This window comes from Ambystoma mexicanum, chromosome 1p, assembly GCF_040938575.1.
Source record: "Ambystoma mexicanum isolate Mex_15411 chromosome 1p, UKY_AmexF1_1, whole genome shotgun sequence".
Taxonomy (NCBI): domain Eukaryota; kingdom Metazoa; phylum Chordata; class Amphibia; order Caudata; family Ambystomatidae; genus Ambystoma; species Ambystoma mexicanum.
Genome location: NC_090921.1, coordinates 594,181,192 through 594,205,388, shown reverse-complemented (window position 1 = coordinate 594,205,388; position 24,197 = coordinate 594,181,192). Strand labels below are relative to the sequence as shown.

At 41.4% G+C, this 24,197-nt stretch overlaps 1 protein-coding gene across 1 annotated transcript in view; it reads right to left on the bottom strand.

Annotated features, from left to right (window-relative positions):
- Window positions 1–24,197, bottom strand: part of MYO1F (myosin IF) — an 860,973-nt gene that overhangs the window by 127,596 nt on the left and 709,180 nt on the right. The window contains exons 20-21 of the mRNA XM_069649543.1: window positions 14,747–14,861; window positions 13,112–13,281 (exon numbers count right to left, since the gene is read on the bottom strand). Coding sequence (XP_069505644.1) covers window positions 13,112–13,281; window positions 14,747–14,861 — 285 coding nt within the window. The remainder of the gene's footprint in view (window positions 1–13,111; window positions 13,282–14,746; window positions 14,862–24,197) is intronic.

Here is a 24,197-nt window from a genome sequence, read left to right as displayed (position 1 = left end):
GTTGGATGGGCTAAGGGTTCAGGGAGATGCTGGTTACCACAGGGATTACATTGGCTGTGAGGACCAGTAACCAGGGAGACGGCAGGATAAAGGCACCAAGGACTAGGTGAGTCTTAAGATCTTTATGGAATCAAAGGAAGTCTAAGATGTCTACTAGTACAAGGCATATTGCTTTGTCAAAGCATGTCTCTCTGATTGCCAAGATATCTAGCAAATTGTCGATGATCAGGGCATGTGTATTTGATGCATTGTTGATGGTAGCTCTAGCGTCAAGAAGAAGATCTGTGAGGTGAATTGATCTTTACATGGTTTTTGTTTTCGTTAGGATTGATTGGTTAATGATCATGTGGGTGTTCTTTGTAATAGAGGTATTGCTCTGAGTGAAAGAGACATTTCTGGACTGCAGTAGAACAGTCAAAGTCCAGCAGGATCCACTTGGAGCTATGATTGCTACAGGAGCCGGTATCACTCCATTACTTTGCAGACCATTACGGTGAAGTGTAAAACATGCGTGTAAAACATTGAATCATTTACGACAAATGTATGTGAAAATATAGATGGGGGTTTGGGTTGGGGTATTCATTAAAGCGGGGGAAAGTGAAGGGGTTGTGGGGTGTCTCCCCTGCATTTATTCTCACACAAATGTGTTGTTTAAAATTCAATGTTTTCACATTCACAGCCATTGGTATGTTGTTTTTAATGTAGATCATGGGAGCCAATGGAGGTGAGGTTTGTGTAATGGACTGGTCTGATGGTGCGTTTTAGTCCAATGTGGAGATCTATGTTGAGACAGGTGTCTTCACGGGTGTGTTCCATGGGAGATACATTGGGTTAGACACATCTGGCTGTGGAACTGATTGGAAATGTTCCTGCAGTATTTGTGGATGGTTTTTTGGGATGGTGTTGGTGGCTAGTTTCAATGTGGATGATTTTAATTGAAAGAATACATTGCACAGGGGCAACCACTTATATTTACTCTTCTGTGCAAAAGCACCCCTCCATTCAATTTTAAGCATGTCTAACATGTAGTGGAAACAGGTGAAATGGCCTTTACACCTTTACATTTCACTACTTGTTATAAAAAGTGTAAATGCCTCTTGCAGTGAAAGAATGCCCAGATGCATTAAAATGGATTCCTTTAGAATACGCCTACTTTTAGCACTTACATTGCATGAAAATATTATGCTGCCATTAAGGAATTTTTTTGTCAGGCAGAACACTTGATAGGTGGAATTGTAAATTATGCTCTGTGGCCCACTTTCGCCTGAGGAAAAATCAACATTCTACATTGAACAAATAGGTGTTAAGACAGGCGTAAATGTGTAACACCTATCCTTAGAAACTTTTTTCCAATCTGGTGGACTGGAAAATGTGTCTCAGTGATTCGATATTGTGATCTACGGCATGGAGGTTTCTGTCGTTGCCTTGGAACATGATGTTGACTTCATTGCGTATGTTTAGTGGGAAGATCATGTGTATTTTTCTGTCCGTAGATGTGGCAAGGAATTGGTAACTGCCAGGAATTCCAGTAGGAACTGAGGTCCTGAGTGTTACCCAGAGGGCAATCTCAGCTTAGCAGTGTGTCAGAGAAGACTAGTATGAGGTCAGCATTCATTCAATCTTTAGCGCTGTAATATCTTTCACTCAAGAGGATCTCCAGGCATTGGAAAACAATTTTGATTACTGGCATGGATGGCTCAGGAATCACTTCATGGCGTGCAAATTAAAACTCAACAGAGAGATAGTAGATTATCATCACAAGATACATTACCAGAATAAAACCGAGCACAAGAACTAGGAACTCCAACAATAGTAGCTTTAAACTTTGTTTTAAGCTCTTTGGTGAAAGTTTTTGAGAACTTGAAATTAGAGGTGCAACAACATTCTGGGATTCTCTTGGAGATCACAAAATATTTGGAGATAAATGAGTTGACTATGGTGGCACTAAAATTAGCAGTCAATGATTCGGTGGGTGAAACATTGGCTGAATTTCGCTCGATCTCAAAAATGCAAATGGAAAGAATGGGCACTCTAACTGAACAGTGGAATGGGGTAAAAGAGGAACTAACTATCCTGAACTGTAACCTGGGAGAAGACATTTATGTTATCCTGCAAGGTAGATGCCACCCGATGCAGGCAACTATTACTAGCAAATCCCCTGAATAGTAATATGAAAGATACACCCTTGTTAGCATCAGTACTGGAAGAGTTAGTTCGACTTTCACAATTAGCAGAGCAGGTGGACATTTCTACATCTATGGATGAAGAATCCAGAGAGAACGCAACCACAGTATCAAATGAAAGGGGGGAGAAACAACAAAAGAAATTACGTAGAAAAATGAAAAAAACAGAGGAAACAAAATGAACAAAGAGCAAAAGGAAATCCCAAAGGTAGATTTGAATGAGGCTGGACTGACTGCTGGTCACAAACAAAAGAAGAAAAATCGAGGCATGGACACTAATCGCTTCATTTAAAAACTGAAAGGATTGAATGTGGAGAAACAAAGGAAAAATAAAAAGAAGGGAACTAATCCCAACATGGGGAAAAAACAGAAAAATAATCCCACAGATAAAGAAATAATTATGGAGACCCCAATGACTATACCAGAAGTAACAAAGGCCACAGTGGGGATCCAAACAGACATAAACCAACCACCTCGGAAGATCGCACCGATTTTCTTGAATGCTAAACAAAAAGCAAAAACGAGGAGGCCATCCCTGAATATTGCGCTGATCTTCTTGAATGCTAAACAAAAAGCTGAATTTAAGAGTGCAGCTGACATTAGCTCAACTGGATGTCAAAAAGAGAAAAATGTGCAGGTTGGCCTGAAGAACCAAGTCGGAGAGGAACAGAGTAATAAAACAAGCCGAGACAAACTGTTTCCAGTTAAAGAGATGTACAATGGAGAAGATTATAGAAATCAAAAACATCAATTAACTTCTAAGTCAAAGACAAACTCTAAGGAATATGGATCCACGCTAATAAGTAAGAAATTTCATGACCAAGCCCCAGGGCTAAAAATGTTCTTGTCAAAAGCGACTGTGGATAACAATAGAAAATCTCCATTAAATAGCACAACAATGCTTTCAGAGATGAAGTTTATTCCACATACTTCTAATACTTCTAATACGAATATTGTAGAATTAGATCTGAAATGAAGATTGGGTCTGGAAACGATCTTGGGGGCTGAAGAAGAATGGGCTAAAAGAGGACACTTGGTAACAAGAGAATTCCCAGAATTAGCCGAAACATCCCCACCAAAACACTTAAACCAGGACTCTAGTCAATCATCTGATCAGGGCTTTATCCTGGAATACAAGGGGGTATAATTCCTTTTGTGAGGATACTAGCAAGCACTATAATTTTGAAAATGTTGACTTAATATCATTTCAGGAAACGTGGCTAAAATCTTCTTTTGGCTTAGATGGTTTCTCTATTATCAACTAGAAGTAGGATCTGGTATGGGTCGTCCGACTGGGGGTCTTTGCATTGCATGTAGGAATTAGGTCTTTCTAAGTTCAAGACTACTTTCAGGTGATATCCAGGGTACTTTGGTGGTTAGAGCAGAAAGGAGAGGAAATGTGATCAAGTCAAACTGGATAATAACTAATATATATTGGAACCCCACGGTAACTCCATTAATAGAATTTCCTACTGGTTGATTACACCTCCAAAATTTTAGTCAGATGAAATTATAATGGGAGACTTTAACTCCCCATGCATTATAACCAGATCTACTAACTCTGACAAATGTAAATACAAAACCAGAAATGGGTATATGTGGTGTAATTTCATGCTGGAATGGGATTTGTGGATGTTAAATGGAAATATTGAGGGAGACATCCCATGTGCTCCCACCTGGAGGAGAGGATCATCTTATTTGACGATTGACTATATTTTTGTATCTAAAAAGATCTTTTATAATTGTGTAAAATGTAAGCCTACTAATGCAAATCTCAATGATCATACAATGTTGGAAACCTTCTTTAGCTTTAGTCATAACCATCAGAAACCTAGTTATATCCAGGAATTGTCTGTAAACACTGCTCGGAACCAGATAGTGAGGTTTAATAGAGGGGGCGAACCCGTACTGATAAATTGGATAACATCACCAAAGTTCTGACAGATTAGCAACTATCGAAACATTGTGAACCTAGTTGTTTTATTGATTTCTTGTGGGATCTTAACCCCCCAGACAATCGTAGTCCAAAACAGCCGGTTCCCCACAAACACTCTTTTGACATGCAAATTCAAGACAAGAAAAGAAATAAAAGACGTCAAAAGGCCCTACGAAAAAAAATGTAAAGAATACGAAGAAGAAATCAGATCAATACATATTATCTACAGAAATTGGATTAGATCCCATAGGTTTATGAGATTACAAAGAGAGGGGGAGGAAATGATGAAAGCAATTTGCTTGAAAAACTCCAGAAACTATTGGACCATTATAGGCTCTATGGAGAATTCAATTAATTACTCTGAAGATACAATTATTCAGGAGCAGACTTGGGTAGATCATTTTTCAAAGGTTTATGGGCCTTCGGATACCTTTGAAACAAAGATCAAAATAAACTCAAATTGGACCTTAACCTATACAAGTGGAGGCATCCTAACCTTGATAAATAAATCATCAGCATCACAGGCTCCTGGACCAAATATACTTAGTAACGCGATCCTGACGGTAAACCCAGCCCTATGGGCTAGTGTTTTAAAAATGTTGTTTGATAACATAATTAATACAAAAAAAATCCTGAGTCATGGAGAAATACCATTATTATCACGATTTATAAAAGAGGAGATTGATTGGCAGCATCCAAATACCGCCCAATCTCCCTCCTAGATGCGGATGGCAACATGTTTGCAGGACTCATCCTAAGGGATTTGGAAAACTGGGCAAAGACAAAGGGGATAATAGCAAAACAGCAGACAGGATTTAGGATGGGATTATCCACTTCGATGAATGGTCTTATCCTGAGCTGTGTCAGTGCAAGGTCCTTCATAAAGGGAGGTATACCCCTATTCAGAGCATGGGTAGATTTATCCCAGGCTTTCGATACCATTAACAGAGATCGGTTATGGGGTAAATTAAAAAGCTGGGGTCTGCCTGATAATCTACTAGCCATTCTAATAGAACTGCATCAAAATTCATCTCTAAGAGTTAAAATGACTAGATTAGGGGATCTGCCTCAAGCCATTGGTATCAAAAGAGGAGTCCAGCAAGGGTGTCTGATTGCGCCATTTCTCTTTAATCTGTATTCATCAGATCTGTTCCAATGGCTTCAAGAGATTGGTTTGGTTAGTCCCAAAATCGGCATTATAAAAATAAATTGGTTGGCATATGCCGACGATATTGTAATATTAGATCATACAAGTTTGATTACAACGCTTATTGACTGCCAAACAAATCTAAAATAGTCATATTCAAACATCCAATGAGGGCTACGAAAGCATTTACTTGGCACATGGACAACCAACCACTCCCAGTCACTAATGAGGTTACCTATCTGGGATCACAGATCAGAGCATTTCTGACTAAAATCCATCTACTCTCAACCCTAGACCTAAAGATATTAAATATGGGATCGCAAGTGAAGGAAGTTTGCTCACAATATTGTATGTTTTCCATTCTTCCCGTAATTAAATGTTACATTGGAGAAGTAGTGCCGGTTATTTGATTTGGCTGCGATTCCAATCTCCAAGCCTTTGATATAAATTGGGATAAAATTGAAGCAAAAATTTGGAAAAGAACTCTTGCACTTCCCAATTGTGTACCAATAGCTTGCATAAGATATGAACTAGGTATTACCTCCCTCCAGGCTTTGCTGGATTGGGAATGGGTGTCTATGTATAGATTAATCCTTGAACCTCCTATATCGTCCCTACATGAGGACTTGGCAACATTAATGCACAAAACAGATAATATATTCCTGAATAAATTAAGATCAGAGTGCAATGAAATATGAACTCAATCAGATAGCATGATTGAAATCTTGATCCAAAACCCATTAAAAACAAGAGAATCCATGAAGAAAATGGATTGCATAAGGACCACAGAGAAGATGAGATTAGCAAAAATAGCATCTTCTTTTACACTAACAGATAAACCTAGGTCCTTTCTGCCTGTCTATCTAAAGAAATCGACAGACTCAGGAATCAGAACGGATATCCTTAGATTTAGACAAACATTTTTGTCTACCTTAGAAATCCTTCATATTAGAGATAAAGAAAATGTTCCCACAGACATATGTGAAAAATGTGAGGAAACGGAAAGACAATCAGTTCAACATCTTTTATCAGAATTTTCAGGGACCATGGACCAGAGAATTCAAAGATTCCAAAGATTTGTACATGATGTTCGATCTTTAGATACCATTATTTTTTGGGAAAGTCTGGCGTCAGGAAATGAAATTTTCCTTACGGCTGAAGTGGTAAATCTTTTGAAAGCACTAAATCTCACTGGAAAGAAAGGAAAGTAAAAGAGGGAAACTTGAAAAGACATAGATGATTATTCCTCTTGATTTTGTATTTGACCCCCTGATTCCACTCTCTAGATGTCGCTCCTTCTTCTGTTTTTCCCTATTTCCTTTTTTTTTATCATCTTGTACTTATTTTCTTATTACATGAAATGTTATTGTTTTAAGAGCTTAGCCTGTATGAAATCAGGGATTTTTTGTATTATTTAATGTTATTACTTTTTTATCTTATGCTGTTCAAATTCTTTTCTATCTTTTGTCTTTTTGTAGACTTTTGTAAGATGTAATGTGCAAAAAGTTAAGATTTAGTTTTTGGCTAAGACACAATAATAAATAAATAAAAAAATTGCAAATATCCTGGGAAACTTGATAAATGAATAGCATCAAAGATCATAGTCTCCAGCAGGAAGGTATCCATGTTGGTTTTGATTAACTTTATGGTCTTAGTTTTCAGTAAGGAGGTGCACCATACCTATACTTTTCAATATGCTGTATAGATGTCTGTACAGTTTCCAGGTTTTATCATTAACAGACTTTACAATGTCTTAAAACATCTTGTTGTAGAAGCTCAAGTTGATTGAGTTGTTTAGCTTTAACTAGAAATATAGGGGTCTAGTAAGGGCCACACATCTAATTGCTTTCAAACCTGTTTCCATAAGTAGTGGAATAGTAGGAGTATGGGAAGTTAAGGGCTTTCTTTATGAATTTATTTTCTGTTATGGTCATAGGAGAGATGTCACCAAACCCCCAAAGTTTGCTGCCATAAAGGGCAGTGGATCGTGCTTGCATTGAGTAGACCTCCATTACAGTCAATGAGATGCAAGGCCCAGTTTATGTATTCAATGTATGCATAGATCCTGATCGCCTGTTGAGGATGAGATTGTTTTAATTAGCTGAGCAGACCATTTTTACATTATCTTGAAATCTCACTCCCAGGTAGTCATAGAAACACACTTGTTGGAGTCTCTCCCCTTTGATATCAATATCTGTTTGGCTTTTGCGTGTCACATGACATCTCATCACCATTGTTTTTGAGTGATTCATTTAAAGTCTTCATTCCTTTTAGTACTCTACTATTCCTGAAAATTGCTTTTAAATACCCATTTTGCTCTTTAAAATTAAAACAGTATTATTTGCATACATGAGGATGCCAACTTTGTTTTTAGCAATTGTAAGGGTATCACTGTTTATGTTACAAATTCTAAAATCAGATAATTAATGTAAATTAAAAAAAAGCAAAGGAGTAAGTACACACTATGTTTGAAATGGGAAATTGATTAGTTATTTCTCCCCCTGACCACATCTAACCGTGGCTGAGTTGTCACTAGAAATCTTTTTTGTGGGGCCTATAATTTCAGGGGGAATTTTAAGATCACTTAAAGCATTGCATAAAATAATCCTATCCACTGAATCAAATGCAGATTTAAATACAAGAAAAGTGAAAAAAAGGTATCCCTTGTTTAAAATCACAGGCTTACGAAGAATAGAATATAGATGGGAATCCTGCTCTGCAGTACTCAGCCCATTTCTAAAACTTGCTTGGAGATCAGAGATGATGTTCTCCTCAGCCACCCATTTTTCCAGGTGTCAGAAGAGCAACGTCCCATAAACCTTGGACAGCCTATCAATAAGACTGATTGGTCTATAGTTTCCCGGTGTCTGCCTGTCACCTTTTTTTATAAATGGGCATGAACTTGGCCTGCTGCCAGCTAGAGGGAAACTAGCTTAAGATGTTCAGGCTGTTGACAAAACGAACAAGGGTTTGGACCCAGATATTTTAATCTTGGTTGAAAAGGTCAATAGGGATCTTGTCAACTCCCGGGGCCATACCAATTTTTTGGGACCTTAGTGCTTTATGTGCTTTGTGCTTTGTCAACTGTAAATACCAGTGTCATTACTGTTGCGGTAGCAGTCTTTGCACTAGCAGCATAGAGGGAGCAAAAATGTTTGTACCAAACATATTTTTGAATAAAAGATTTCATCTCACAGTTAAGTTTTGAATCTGATAACATAACAGAAATGAGGTTACAAAAAGATGAGGAATGTTATGTTGATTTATACTGTGCACCGCTACCACCCAGGGTCAGTCTCCAGATGCTCATGTGGCTCTGCAAGAAAGAGGACGGGATTAGTTAGTGTGGGTAGAATATTAGGATAGGTCCAGGACCAGGTGAAACTGGTTGATTGTGTGCACGGGCTTCTTGTATCCGTATGTGTAAGGCCCAATGCCAGGGTTGTTTTTCTATGGCAATGCTTGTTATGTTTTGTGGGTGGGTGTCTGTGTGTTTTATGTGTAGATTGGCTGGTATTTAGGTTGTGGTTGTGTGCACTGGCTTGATGTATCCGAATGGGTAAGGTACAGTGTCAGGGATTGTTTGTTGTATGCAAGTCATACTTATTTTGGGTGTGTATTTGTGTATAATTTGGCTAGCGCAGTGGGTGTCTATAGTATTTCACTGGTGTTTTGCAGAGGAGCGTGGTGGTTAGTACATTGACTACTCTTTACGTTTTTCTATGTGGCTAATCTACACAATTCTATTTATTTATTTGAAAATATATAAAGCGCAACTAAGGCCCCAGACCGTCTAGGCGCTGGTGTCTCCTACTCAAAATTGTATAGTTACTGGCTTAGAATAAATGAGTTTTAAGTATCCTACGAAAGGAGAGGTACTCATCCATGACTCTTGGTGATAGCGGAAGTGAGTTCCACAGCCTTGGGGCCATATCTGTGAATGAACGGCCTCCCAGTTGTTCCTGCTGATACCTCAGTATTTTAAGGAGTAACTGCAAGGCGGAACTCAGCTGTCTGGCTGGACAGTAACATGCTATCTTATTCTTCAGATACTCTTGGCCAACATTGTGCACAGCCCAATGGATCACACAGAGTACCTTTAAAATCGATCCATGCCACCACTGGGAGCCAGTGAAGGTAATGTAGAACGGCTGTAGAAGGGTTAAGACGAGACGCCATAAGTGCCAGTTTTACTGCTGAGTTCTGGACCACCTGCATAAGCTGAATCTGATATTTGGGTTGTCCCAGATATATCCCGTTGCAGTAGTCCAGTGACCCCATTATAGTACATGTTACCATTGTTGTTCGGCTGGGTTCGGGGTAACAGGGGTAGAAATTTCCCCAAAATATTCAGTTTTCCAAACCCTGCACTACAAATTGCAGAGATCTGCACCTCTCGCGAGCCATTGTGCAGAAGCCTCTCCCCAAAGCTTTTCACAGATGCACAGGCAACAGGGCATGGGCCAAGTGAGTCAGGCCAATATTGAGGATTCCAGAGGATGTCCACCATTTGGGGCCCGAATACCAGAACCTCTGTTTTATTTCCATTCAGCTTTAACCAATTCACCAATTAGGCTAAATGCGAGATATGGCTTACTAACACAAATGGGCTAAACGCAAGGTAAGTCTACCTTACACAATTAGGATAAATGCGTAAAACTTACACACATAAGACTATAATATAATAGGTAATAGGAGGGTGGGGGGTGTTTAATGCAGTACAGTAATGGCTGTACTCCCTGCCAACACCCCACTTAAATTTACCATCACTGCTGGTTGACTGAGGCAGGCGTCCCAGGTGAACACGGGCAAACATGGAGTGGAGCTGCTCAGTTGGGAGCTGCCCTTTGCCTTGTGGTCCTTAGCAAGGGCTGCCCTGTGTCCTACGGTGACGAGGGCGGCTAAGGTTACTAAGAGCCTATTGCAGGTGAGGGGAGGCGGGGAGAGGGAGGGAATAAAGCTAGGGCAGGCAAAGCAGGAAATAGTGAAAGTCTGTCAGAGAGAAGGAAAAAAGAGAAAAAGAAGGAGAAAGCACAATTAAGGCAGGAAACAAGATGGATGGAGGGGGAACTTACCTGCAATGGAGCGGCAGCAGCAGATCCTTTTCACACAGGTCCTCGCCAGATCTGAATGCTGCTCCGAGCAGTGAGGCAGGGGAAGTCAAGAATGTCCAGAGCCTAATGCAGATGAGGGGATATGGGGAGAGGGAGGCAACAAAGCCAGCGGAGAGAAGGCAGGAAATAGTGCAAGTCGGGTCAGAGAGAAGGGAAAAAGGTTAAAAAGAAGGACAAAGGGGATAAGAGGAGGCACTTAGCTGCAATGAGGCAGCAGGACCCTTTTACACAGGTCCTCTGCCTATCTGAATGGCAATCATTACTTTCAGATGTATTTTTTAAATGTACCCATCTAACTTCCTCTGCTGCGTTTTTTCTACTGAGCAATTCTTTAAAAACAGAGATCTGGTCTGATGATCTATTGGTTTTAATCACCACGAGGAGATTCCTCTTGATCCTACCATGTTTTACAGGACTAAATTGATTATTGATTATGGTGCAAGGTTTTGTCACTATGGGGGATAACTCCATGACCAGAGTTACATAAGATGCTTCTAGAAAATTAGGTGTATTATGACCTGGGGTTACAATATATTCAACGATAGGAAGGTCATCTTCGAGGATCAATAAAGCATTGCTCTCATAATCAAAATCTGCCTATCTAATATTCCTTAAATTGTCTGACGGTATAATATCAGAATTTCAAAGAATAAATAGCTATTTCATCAAAAAAAGCATCCCCGGGCAGTTTAAGGCATACAAGGTGATGATTGTCTCTGGTCTTGGTATTATCTCCATGGATTTCCCTATTGAGGCTTGCTTCTAAAGGTAGCCGCTTCTGGGAGATCAACAGGGTGGTCACCATTGCAAGTCTCTATACCCAATATAAATACCATTACAGCTATCTCTTTGGCATGGTGGTAAATGCGACTGGGCAATGGGCAGTCAGAGGCTGGAATGTTTCAGTGAAGATTTTCTTCATCAAGCAAGATAGCAATGTTCCGGATTGCATCTATTTTCATACTGAAATCTCCCAACACAATTGTCTGTGCTGGTAGTTTCTTGGCATTGCCAGGGCAATCATCTGAGCAAAGCTGGATTATTGCTGCAGTCTACTGCTAGGCATTTGTCAGCAAGAACTGCGTAGGTTGCAGGTATCTCAGTACTGGGCAGTCCGAGTAGTTCTCAGACTTCCCAGCCACAGCCATTTAACAGAGGCCAGGCAATTTCTTCACCGGCTTTCCATTGAATCCCGGATCTCTTTCAGAGTATTGGCTATTACTTTTAAATTCAGGCTACAAGTAATGCCCGCTTATCTACAAAACCATATTAAAGAGAAATGTAATCAACAAACTCTTGTATCAGGAAACCAAAATCTGATAATACAACCTAGATGTAAGACTTCAAAGGCAGAAAATGGGGAGTTTAATGTGATGGCTCCTTCCCTGAGGAATACATTGCCTGTCAGAATAAGGAGCCATAATTCCCTCCAAGTCTTTAAGAAAGAACTGAAACCCCTCCTTTTTTCCTGATACCGTGCCGATCCGGTTTCTACCTGGACTCGGGAATTACACCACTCTGTTTCTTAGTTAATCAGTTTTGATGCAATGGCCCGCTTTGCTATCTTGCGGGGGGCTTAGTTAATACCTCTTGGGGTCTCTACCTTTCTTGTCCTTTCTGTGTCTTTGTTGTTTGTTTTTATTGTCTTTTTATTTTGTTTGCGCCTTTATGCCTGAGGGCCGGTAGTGCGCATAACAAATGTAATGTAATTGTGATAGTGTGTTAAATCCTCTAACTCATTTAAAACTGGGGTTACATTGCCAGAGTTGCCAGTGCCCAGGTATAAGTTAAATAGCAACAGTGTTGAGGCAGGAACTCTAAAAAGGTCTGTAGTCTCTCACTCACGAAGATCTATCATCCATCGAACAATTACTCTGGACACTCATCTGTATATTTCTCAATACATGTCTTGCATCCCTAGCAGTAGGCTCAGTTACCCATCTCTATAGCATGGTGTTGAAAGCTCAGACCCATACACAGATGTTCCACTCTGCACTTATGCTGTCCATTGCCAAAGTGAGAGTTCCAAGACATTTTTGTATAAAGCCATGCAAAGAATTACTGAAAACCACATGATTATGGATTCCAGTTAACAGAATCTTCATTTGCGCATTGTTGAAGTATAAGAAGGTGAAAGCATTTCCGCTCATAACATTGGGCCTCATTATGACCCGGGCGCAAAGGGATACCGGGCACCGGTAATGACACCAGTGCTGGTAATCCCTTTGCGCCCTATTCCGAGGTCCCTTTGCGGGTCCTTCCTTAATGCCTGGTTTTAGCAGGCGTTAAGGACGGGACCCGCAACGGGACTTCAGAGCTAATAACGGTACCGTAATTTACAGTGTCGTTATTAGCACCCTCCCCATTCCCATTGAGCCCTCTGGGTGCTCAAATGGGAACTGGGATTGACATTTTCAATGAGGACTTACCGGTCCCGCAAAGGTCGGACTAGACCGGTAAGTCCCCATTGAACCAGGATGGACACGGTGCCGGTAATGGTGCTAGTCATGGCGCTAATAGCTAATAGCGCCATGACTAGCACCAACCTCGGAATGAGGCCCATTGTCTACCTTTCCTGATGATTTTACAAATGAAAAGCCTGTTTCCTAAAGTGAGACCTTTATAATCATCACACATATTGCTCTCCGGTCAGCCCCCTCTATTCTTTACAAGGCCTGGAAGTGATTTTTCATCCTGTGTTAGTGAAGGGTTCACAGATCATATTCTGTACCTTAAACCTCCGGTCATATTTATTGATAGAGTCGGCAAAGTCTATACGCTCTCTCTTCGCCATGAACTGGCGCAGCTCTGGACGGTCCTCCATGCCAAGATAATCGCCTACAAAGTTCCGGTTGATGCTGTTCCGTCGGCGCTCCTTGTAGTTGTACAGGATGTCAGAAGCTGAGAGAGAAAGAAGTAAAACCACCCGACTGTTAGCACCAGTGGAACACTGGCTCCCTTTGAATGCAGATAATAAAGTGTTGATCTGTCTTTTTTTCTTGAGACTGAATGAAGCCAAGTGGCACATATCTACCCAGTAACAAGGAATAGCCAAGGACCTATGATTATAATTGTTCTTTTATAACACGCTTAATACCAGAGATTGGTTTCTAAGCTGGGGATCGGGATTCGAACCTGTGCTGCACTGCGTTGTCTTGTTTCCAAGACAAATTCGTTGTCCCTGAGTTATCTCTGCCCTCTTAAGGCGCTATGAGCGGGGTGGGGGGGGTCTTCATGTGTCTGGCTATTGAAAGACTATTTGCAGACATTTTCCTCCCTCTGCCCATTCCCAAGACCATTACTGGGCAATTATTTCCCACCATGCTTCCTCAAGAGCAGGGTAACGCATTTGTCTTGGAAGCAAGACGATGCAGCACAACACAGGTTCGAATCCCGATCCTGCGCTTAGAAACCACTCGCTGGTATTAAGCGTGTTATAAATGAACAATAAAATTTAAAAAAATAAGCTGCCCACCTTTAGATGACAAACCAAACCCTTGCCAACGGTAGCAGCAACATTACAACTACGTCATATGGATGGACCATTACTAAATATTAGAAAATAAGTGAGGTTATCTAGGGTCTGTCATGAATTTCTTTCACTTTGTTTCAATCGCTTCACTGGTATATGTGTAGTTGGTAAATCCAGCGAGAGGGCCACAGAACAGATATTCATTCAACCAAATACGCCTGGCTGTGCCAGAGGAGGACTAGACAATCATGAAAATGAGATGTTCCTCTGAAAAGAAGGCAGGGAGGGCTGCGTGACAGTCACTGCCCATGTGGCTGAGCTGTCAGATTTCCATTATGCAAAAATATCTTCTAATATCTCAACAGACAAGTCAACCTTTGCTCTTACACGCAACCATTTAATTTATATCCTTCAGTTATGCATCTGTGCTGGTGGATTACCCAGGGAACCGTTTTTGCTCACGCTTTGGTAATTCCATAATACATCCTCGGGAGGATAGCTCCGGGGCAATGCGCTTGCCTTGGAAGCAAGACAATGCGGAGCAACACAGGTTCTATCCCCGGGTCCGCGCTTAGAAACCTCTGGGTATTAAGCACATTATAAATAACCAATCATATCATACCAATCATATTATCCTGGCCTTTTCTTTAATAAATAGCACAAGCAAAACTTTCTCTTGGTGTTCTTAAGACTAGGAATTATTATTACCCAACTACACCATGGTCATTATATTAACCGATGAAGGGAAACAACGGTTCAGCTGAATCTTCTGGGACTCACACCTGTGGCCTGCAGACCCTACATTTTATTCAGTAGAAAACATTTAAGTCTTTGATGTATCTTACAGTGCATCACTTTGCTGATGTGTCTAACTATACATGTCATAGCACTTACCCTCTTCCCTCATCTGCTCATATTTCCTCCTGGCAATATGTTTTCTCCATGCTTTCTGGATAATCCTGGCAAAGGCATCAAACTTCCTTTCTCTCACTTCTTCCAGCAGGAAGAGCTGATCACCAAAACCAAAGGAAATGCAGACAGTTTGGTGAATAGTCAGTTTCATGGTCTGAACAATAAGAGGTAAAAACATTACACAAGGCACATGAAGTTCATCTTACTAGTCTAACTATGTGCAATCATAGGTGGTGGAGCAAAGTGAGGGGATAATCCTAAGGCCTCTTGGCTTCAATGTGTCCTATGTTTAGCACAACATCTACAATATGGTGGAAGGCTCAAGACTTAAATTACAGCTATTCCTTTATCAGGCTTATGGAAGGAGCATATACAAGCAAACACCTCATTGAATCTACCTGAGTATTGGTGGAGTGTCTACATATGAGATTCCTTGGGTCAGCCTGTGCTGCATAGTGCAGAGATATGGTGTCAGTGATATGTTGGGGTGAATAAATCAAAGTCAACATCAGACAAATACATGGGAATAGTTGAGTAGATAAGTGTGTATGTGTTTAGATAAGAAGCAAAGAAGGTCGGTATAGCACACCCTATGTCTGATGTGGACAATATAGACCTACATATCAACCTGAATAATATTGATCTCTAGGAAAGATATGGACAGGATGAAGAAGCCAAAAAGCTCCATAATATGATTTGTATGTATAGAGTAGATCCCTCAAGTAGAGTGACTGAGTAAAAGTTGTAAGCATTCATGGGGAAGATTAGACAGGTTTGCACCTAGTGCTTGTCCAAGTGGCCAATGCCTGCTACAGTTAGAATAGACTTACAATGCTATATATGATCACAAGAGTGCCATCTACGTGGATAGTCATTACTGTTTGCCTTGATGAAGCCTAAAAGGGACAGACCGAAAGTTATGCTTTGAAAAAAATGATTTAATTTCTCAAGTCATGCCTGAACACAAAAGAGGAGAGGGAAAAAGCATTTCATTCAATTTTAAAGGTCGAGTGCCTTATAAATCCACTTAATGGATTGCATTCACATAATTAATGTTTATTAGATTGACATTGGATCTAAATAAACATATTGAATGTCAAAAACAATGGCTTTTTCCACATTAACTAGAAAAACTAAAATGAAATGAGAAACAAAACAAGAATGATATTTCTTTCCTCGTTAAATCGGGTCTTGTGCTAACTGTGCATTTCTCATTGTGTATCCCTGTTGTACAATATCATTGCGTAATGGTCCAAATAAAATATGAAAAAGCTATGAAATTGCTTTTGCTTATGTGTTTTTTTCTTGCAATTATTTTGTATTTGTCTGTAACACCTGGTTCGCTGGTTGATTGTAAAACCATGCATCTTCTCACACCTGATTAAGATGTACCTTTCTACTTTTCCAATATTGTCTCATTGTTTGTGACATTTAACATGTTAATTTAGGTACAAATAGTTTTAATTAACACTATGCATGTGAATGCGATCCATCAAATGAATTTATAGGGGACTCGTACCTTTAAAATGTAATTCAATGCTTTTGTACATGTCCTTTTTTAATTGATGCATATTTCTAATTCCCAGTTAGTAGACGATCGACCTAAGTCACATAACTAAATCTCTGGCTTCACAGCATATGTTCTTGATTTCTCAAGTCATTGCAGAGGCTTAGTTTCATCAAGAGTGATAACAAATTAAGAGAAATGTGAATCGCTGTAATTTCCTGGGAAGGCAACTACCTTTCAGGATCCATGATTTGGGGTCAGTAGTTTTGGGAAAAGAAAGGGCCTGAGGAATACCTTTGAAGTAATTTGGATGAAGGTACTAACCAGGTGTGAAGACATGTATGATAAAGAAGGAGTCATGTATGCACAGTGTAAATAATAGGTTGCCTTTGAATGATGTAAAGATAGATTGATGGCACTGTTTGTAATTCTGTTTGTTGGTGATGGGGGTCAGTTAGTAGGAGACATTGGGCCTCATTACACGGTAGGCGGAGGACCGACCAAGGTGCTGTTAGCACCTTGGTCCATGCCGGTAAAATACCAGCACCGCCTTGGTGGAAAGGGGAATTACCGCCCTATTCCAAGGTTGGCGGGGCGGTAATTCCCCCTTCCCCGATTCCCCTTCCCCATTCCCATTTTTGCCCCATAGGGCTCTATGGGAATGGGGAAGGCGCTAATTACGGTGCCGCAAATTGCGGTACCGTAATTAGCACCCTGGTCCCTTTGCGGGTTGTTTTTTAACGCCTGCTAAACAGCAGGCGTTAAAGTACCTATCTGCAAAGGGACCTCGTAGTAAGGCGGTAAGGGTTTACCGGTGCCCTTACCAGTACCGGTAAACCCTTACCGCCGTCCGTGTAATGAGGCCCATTGATTCAAGAAAGGAATGGTTTATGTATACAGTGATGTCACTGACACTGTAAGCACTCTATCACAAGACCCATAGGATCCAGAACGTTGTTAGTTCCTTATAGTCAATACATTTCTATTTGCTTTAAGGAGTCGGCCGTGATTATATGAGCGCACCACTGAAAATGCGTTAGTTCTCCCCAGCTTGCAGATTATCTATCGCTGCTTCCTTTCCACGCAGAGCAGCGATATCATCTAAAAGACAGGTGGGTAAGTAACTTTTCAAATGCTATCCTATTAGAATTCTCCTGCCCATAACCAGCTCTCGATGGACAGTCACGTTGGATGAGCATCTAGAAGAAGAAACAGGATCTGTTTGGTTCTCCTCCCTGAGCCCTCCCATAGTCCTGCCACTGTTACACTTTCTTCCTCTACTCACACCTTTCTTTGAGGCACTGACCTCATGCCAGGCAGCTGTGGGAGCCAGAGGTGTGTGCAGCTCTGTAGAACATTGCCAACAGACCAGTCACAATCGTCTCTTTTTACGGAGGAGGGCTCCAGCAGGTAAGCCCATCGGGCTGTACGGGCAAAAGGGATTGCAGAGTATGCAGTGTTTGTGTGGAGTATATACATATGTAGGCATATGTGAGTGGAACACATACGAATGGATTGTGCGTGAATGCTGCATATGTATGCAAGTAGAAAGATTATAGGAAGGAGTGTATAAACAGAGTGTGTCAATATATGTGTGTATTCAGTGTGTGCTTTGAGTGGTCACCGTATGAGTATGTGCTAACCGCACATGTGACTGTAATTTGTGTGAGACTAATGTATAATTTGTGTGTAGATACACAGTATACAAAGTTTCATTTGTTTGTCGAATACACGTTTTTGAGTGGATTTGACATGTTGCATTGTAATGATTATGAATAAAGACAAAGAATCACTTTTAATATACCATACTGCAGATCATAGCTAAATCATCTTTGGTGTAGCTAGCTTTCTATCAGGGCTCGCCCAATGAAAGCCAATTGTATTAGTATCTGGATGAACTAGCTAAACATAATGAGATTAATTTGGCTTGTTTTAAATGTCTTTGAACTGCTGCTCAAAGATGTTCACGTTTAAAGGTTATTTATTAGAATAATCTGGTTTTTACATAATGCTATTTAAAGTGTTGTTTTTTGATTCTTATGTTTTAGTATCCATGATGTATTGATTTGACAATATCTGTAAGTGTTTAATATATTGAAATCCGAATAAGCATTAATGATGATATTGTTGGTAATTTAAAAAACAATGTATTAAGTGCTTTTGGCTATTAAACAAGCATTCTACATTAAATGTTCACATACATTACACTATATTGTAAACACACATATAATAAAAGGGACTTAAAATTCCATAAGACTAAAAAGATAAAATTATCCCATTACAACATAGCATCAATCTTAAAATTCCTTAAGATTCAATGATAAAATTATCCCATTACAACATAGCATCAATCTTAAAATTTCTTAAGATTCAATGATAAAATTATCCCATTACAACATAGCATCAATCTTAAAATTCATTAAGACTCAATGATAAAATTATCCCATTACAAAATAGCATCAATCTTAAAATTCCTTAAGATTCAATGATAACATTATCCCATTACAACATAGCATCAATCTTAAAATTCATTAAGACTCAATGATAAAATTATCCCATTACAAAATAGCATCAATATTAAAATTCCTTAAGATTCAATGATAACATTATCCCATTACAACATAGCAGCAATCATCGATCATGCAGATAATAAATCTAACCGCTTCTTGTCTCCATACGTGGTGTGCAGCTGCAGTGACCAGCACTGGTCAGAAGAGGAGTTAGCATATCGACTGTAGCCTTTGCTGTATCCAGGATTGAGTATAGAGCAGTCCGTTAAAACATGTCTAGCTGTCTCGACACCCTTTCCACATAGGCAACACACTCGATCTTCGAGGGACATAGCCCTCCAAGCGCCCATGTATTCCAGCACAGGAATGGTGCTGAAATGCAGACATGTTATAAAACGCACTAATCGTGCATTACGTAGTTGAACTAGATAGCTACGTGGGGCCCTAGTAAGAAGGCCTTGATGTGTATACGCATTACATCTTCTCTTCTCTGCAAGCATAGCCAAGGACTGGACACGGTCCGAGTCCCTTGTCTTAGTTTTTAGTTTCTGCAAAAACACACCAACTTCATTTTCAACAGGATGAGCCAACTCAATAGCCTCAAGATGTGTGCAATTCCCTGTATGGCCTATTGGCTGATTTCAACTGTGCGTGCTCCAGCGTCAGGCCCAATAGTGTTCTATCACACCCCAAGGACATATTGATTTTCAAGAGCAGTTTGCATCTTGCCACTTTCCATAAAGACAAAAGAGACAGGAGTCCGAATTCCAGTCTCATTACCTCTACAGGGATAGTATTCAGCATGCCCAGCAAGGAACTAGATATCCTTGCCTCAGTCAGTCTTTTCCAGCCACCTGACACAATTCTCAGGCAGAACCTCAAGTACATAAAGAATGCTGGGAATTATACATTTATTATAAACTTCAAGCAGGGCTTCGATGGAATGGCCACCATATTTACAGATAACACTTTTGATGGCCAGCCATTTCCTTAATGATTTAGGTGGCGAAGCTTCAACATAGAATGCTATAGAGGGTACATTTCCTATAGGAAGATCCAGCTATTTATATACCTTAACCTGCTCCAACCTCTGGCCTCCCATAGCAGAGGTGAAACTGGAATTAAGTGAAGCTCTCCTACCAACTATCATGACTTTCGTATTAGTCAGATTGATCTTTAGACTGTTCTGCTGGGCATACAGATGCAATGCACCCAGGGAATGTTGCAGCCCGACAGGTGTTGTATTCAGCAGTACTGTATCGTCAGCGTACGAGAGCCATGGGATGGTTTCGCCACTGAGTTTGGAAGGAACATTTATTACAGTCTGCAGTGCCATGTCTAGGTCGGCCACGTAAAGATTGAAAATGAGAGAAGCCAAGACATAACCTTGTTTTAACCACTTACAGTCCCAAATATAAAGCTCCTCTTTTCATGACTTTGTAGCATCAAATACTCCATATGCCAGCCTACAGTCAGGCAGACCTCCCTCCGTCCCCCCTGTGCACATTGTAAGGCGGCATGGTATCAAAGGAAGACCGACACAAGTGATCACAGTTCAAGGGTGTTTCTTAAACTGTAAGAATGGGTGAGATACATGCCTAATCTAAACCTAAATCTAAGATCGGAGCAAACTACGACCACCAGATAGTAATAATCCAGTCCTAGTGGAGTCTAGTCAAATAAAAAGGGCCTATACTAAGATACAATATTGCCAATCCTTACCGCTATGCTACAAACTAGTGTGGGATAATGTTCACAAGGAAAGAAAGAGTGTTCACAAAATGATAAGTCAGGATGTTAAGGCCAGGGTCTCCCTACCCCACGTTTTTAGCACGGGACAAAGTGGGACTCTTGAGCACAGCATACGCCTGGGTTTCTCTGGCATGAGCTTACAGTTCCTTTCCAATATCAGGGCCTTCTGTACCCAAGTCTCTTTCATGCAAAAGTCTCTTGCTTCAGGGGGCCCGAAGTGTCGTAAACAACAAACAAATGTTACTTTGGTTAATCTTGACATTGGGCGATTACTCTTTGCCGCTGGATCCCCCTCGGCCGGGTTCTGATCCTTCTATCAACAATAGCCTCCCTCAAATGGGCTCAGACCAAGCATTCACTGTGGACATCCCTCAGTCGGGTTCACGTTTGTTGACCCAATGTTCACGGGTGTATCCCTGTCCACCCTAATTCGCAGGCATTCCTCAATCGGGTTCACATTTGCCTACATACCACAGTTCACTTAGTTTTAACACAATTTAAGATTCACTTCCCTTAGATTTCACCTGGCTTCCCTCCGTCGGGTTCACATTGCCGTCTAACACAGTTCAAAGAAAGTCATTCTAGACCCCTTAGGTTCTTCCCTTACCTAAATCCGGGTCTCAGGCCCCAGTCAGGTTTTCCATTAAGCCACAGTCAGGCTTCACACATTTTTATCCTCACAAGGTTCTCGGGCGTGTTACTGTTCACCCTAACTCATAGGCATCCCTCATTCGGGTTCACGTTTGTCCCAGTAACACAGTTCACTTTGCTTCTACAACATGTCAAAGACTTTCGACTGTACAAGGGGTTTGGCATGACCCTTTTATGACCACTTTGACACCTTATGCCGGCCTCCCCTAGGGCCTCTTGATACTTGTAGTTTCAACAAATCAAAGTTCAATACATTCTCTTTGTTCAGGAAAGGGGTACAAGCCAGAGTCCTTCGAGTGAGCACTTTCGTGGCGCCGGACCATTATGTCTCTGCTACCAAGTTAATTCACTTAAAGACCTTTGTGTCTTAATCTTCTTCTCTTCATACAATTTTGTTTCTGCAACCCTGAGCTCAGTCCAGTCTGCTATCAGCGTCCTCCAACTCACCGGCTCTGCTGAACTCGTTGCTTTCTGTTACTCACCACGCCTATACTGCCAGGGGCGATGTAATCTCGGAGGTAGGCGAAGCCACAAAAGCCAAGATCGACACCGAGCCTGATTTGAAAAAATGACCTCCCAGAATACAGGCCTCCTCAACTTGAGGGAAACTCTTTTTTACGATACACCCCTCTGCTGTTGTAAAGAGATAGACAGATGAATTGATCCCACAAAAGGGCGGGGAATACACGAACCGCTTACACCAATGCCGAAAAAGAAATAACAATCGTTAATGTTCTGCACATGTATCATCAAATGCAATCCCCCTATATAACAGAGAAAGTACCTTGAATGCACTGTTAAGGATGGGAATTCCCAGACCTAGGAAAGGGAGAATATTACTGGGTGGATAGAAGTTCTAAACACCACCCCCTCCTATTCAAGAATTTAGTTCTTACCAACTAATATGATGCCACAGGTCAAGTGATAAGAACAGGCCAAAACAGAATAGGAATCAACGAAAGAAAATAATAACAAATGTGAAGGTTAGTGTGGGAACCTGACCCAGGCGGCACGAGGGATGCGCTGGTGATGGGATGGTGCACTGGTTCAGCAGAGCGTTCTAAGTGCACTTGACTAGTCAGGGTATTGGTAGTTCAGTATGACCAGGTTTGGGAAAACAATTGAGTTTCAGGAAATAGTAAGTTGGATTCTGGGAAAGGTAGTTTGGATGCACTGATAGGAGAAAACTGGAGAGCAATAAACAAACATACACTGTCCCCAGAAAAACTTGAATAGCTTACCACAGCTGGAAGAACCTGGCTCTTATTCAAGAAATGCAGAGGGTGTAAATTGGGCAATGCTGTTATCCCGATGTCGCCTGAAGCAGGTAAGCCAATTGAAAGCGGGTCCTACTGTGATCTGCAGTGGAGGCAGTACTCGGAACAAGTAGAAGGAAGGATTCCCGCAGAGGTAAACGCAGTGACCAGAACAGTAAGAGAAATCAGGTCGAAGGCAGTCCAGGGATCGTTACCAGGAAGACAAAGATTGTATGAATTCGGAAGGCAGGAGCTGGTCGGAGGACGAAGCAGGGTCGGAAGCCGGGTGATCAAACAAGAAGACAAAAGGTAGTTCGCAGGTAAGAGTCCAAGGAATAACTTCAATTAGAAGCACGGGATAACAGGAAGAGAACCTATTTAACTTCCTGAACTGGGTGGATCACGAACGTGAGTAAGACGCCACGGCATACATCGGGTCCTCACGTGACTCGGACAACGGGCCTTTGTTGATATTCTCCATGGCACCTCAATCTCTTCCATACGGAAGGGTTTCTGGAAAGAAACTTACCACGGGAGTGAGGCCCGATCTTAAATATCGTCCGTGGTTTCTGAGCGGCCAAGGTCCTGCGCATAACAGCATCCACCCCCAAAGACCCTGGCAACCCCCGGGAGACACGAAACTCACGTAAAAGCCGGGGGGCATGGATATGCTCCAAAGGCTCCCACGTCCTGTCCTCAGGACCGTAGCCCTTCCAATCCACCAAATAATAATCTTTCCCTCTCGTCACCCGATGGTCTACAATATGAGAAACGACATACTCTTCCTCACCATCAACCAGGACAGGAGCGGGATGCGCTAGAAGACGTGTGTTGGGAAAACAAGGTTTGATCAAGGAAACGTGGAAGACCGGATGTATCCGGCAAAGATAGCTTGACAGCAGCTGGGTTGGTGATAGATTCAATAGTATATGGACCAACAAAGCGTGGCAGCAGAGCACACCGACCCGGTATGCGTAAATGATGGGTAGATAACCAGACTTTTGCCCCAACCTGATATGGTGGTGCTGGTGATCTATGGACGTCTGCGTGATTCTTGGACCGGGCCTGGGCTCTTAATAGATGACCACGAACATCTTTATGCACCTGATCCATGTCTCTAACACAGGTCGTAGCTGCCGGATTGTCCAAGGGAACCGTAGGGTCCAAGGGCAAGGAGCGTGGATGAAACCCATATAGGGCAAAACATGGAGAGACCCCGTAGAGGTGTGTAAAGAATTGTTGTAGGCAAATTCAGCTTGGAACAACACCGACAGCCAGGACAATTGGAACTGAAGACGTAGACAACGTAAGTATTGTTCTAACGTGGCATTGATTCTTTCTGTCTGGCCGTGAGTTTGTGGATGATACGCTGATGAAAAACGATAATCGATATCCAGTGCCCTCGTGAGAGCCCTTCAAAAGCGGGAGGTAAATTGGGTACCATGGTCGGTGACAATAATTGCTGGGATGCCGAATCTCTGGAAGAGATGAGACAGAAAGAGTTCCACCAGTTTTGGCGCTGAGGGCAACCCTACACATGGTACGAAGACAGTATACTTCGTGAAGTAGTCTATTATCACCCAAATTGTGTTGAAGCCTTTGACTTCAGGTAGTTCTACAATGAAATCCATAGAAATCATTTGCCATGGTTTATGCGGGACTGGCAAAGGTTGTAACAGCCCCATAGGTTTACCACGGCTGGACTTATTTTGCACACAAACTGCACAGGTAGCCAAGTATTCCATGACATCACGAAA